We start from the raw sequence: 431 nt of genomic DNA, 5'->3' as shown, positions 1-431 counted from the left end.
GCTGCAGCAGCAGGCGGTGGCTTACAAACGACGCCTGAAACAGCAGCAGCTGCTGCAGCAGCAGCAGCAGCAGGTGGATTCTGCGGCTTCACCAGAACCAACAGCAGCAACAGCAGCAGCAGCAGCAGCAGCAGCAGCAGCAGCAGCAGGTGGTGCTGCTGCTGTTGATTTGGTTGGTAGGGAGTTAGAAATAGCAGCACGAGACAGCCGCGATGCTGCATGCGTGACCTGTCTGCATGCGCTTGTAGACAACAGCAGCAACAGCAGCAACAGCAGCAGCAGCAGCAGCAGCAGCAGCAGCAGCAGCAGCAGCAGCAGCAGCAACAGGAATAGAAGGAGAAATATAAGTTTATTGATGCAAATAGAAGACAAAAAAATTTTAATAGATTGCGGGAAAACTATACGGGATTCTATACTCACCTTTGGATGCG

General features: G+C 52.7%; 2 protein-coding genes across 2 annotated transcripts in view; one reads left to right on the top strand and one right to left on the bottom strand.

Annotated features, from left to right (window-relative positions):
- Positions 1-333, top strand: part of EMH_0045990 (hydrolase-like protein, putative) — a gene marked incomplete at both ends in the record, with an annotated part of 1629 nt that extends 1296 nt beyond the window's left edge. The window contains 2 exons of the mRNA XM_013496122.1: positions 3-149; positions 249-333. Of these exons, the coding sequence (XP_013351576.1) occupies positions 3-149; positions 249-333 (232 nt within the window). The remainder of the gene's footprint in view (positions 1-2; positions 150-248) is intronic.
- Positions 334-416: 83 nt separating this feature from the next.
- EMH_0045980 (uncharacterized protein) overlaps positions 417-431 on the bottom strand; it is a gene marked incomplete at both ends in the record, with an annotated part of 465 nt that continues 450 nt past the window's right edge. Inside the window, one exon of the mRNA XM_013496121.1 lies at positions 417-431. Within this exon, the coding sequence (XP_013351575.1) occupies positions 417-431 (15 nt within the window).

This window comes from Eimeria mitis, genomic scaffold, assembly GCF_000499745.2.
Source record: "Eimeria mitis Houghton genomic scaffold, Emh_scaff1925, whole genome shotgun sequence".
Taxonomy (NCBI): domain Eukaryota; phylum Apicomplexa; class Conoidasida; order Eucoccidiorida; family Eimeriidae; genus Eimeria; species Eimeria mitis.
Note: the sequence above shows the minus strand (reverse complement) of the source record. Positions and strands in the feature narration are given on the sequence as shown.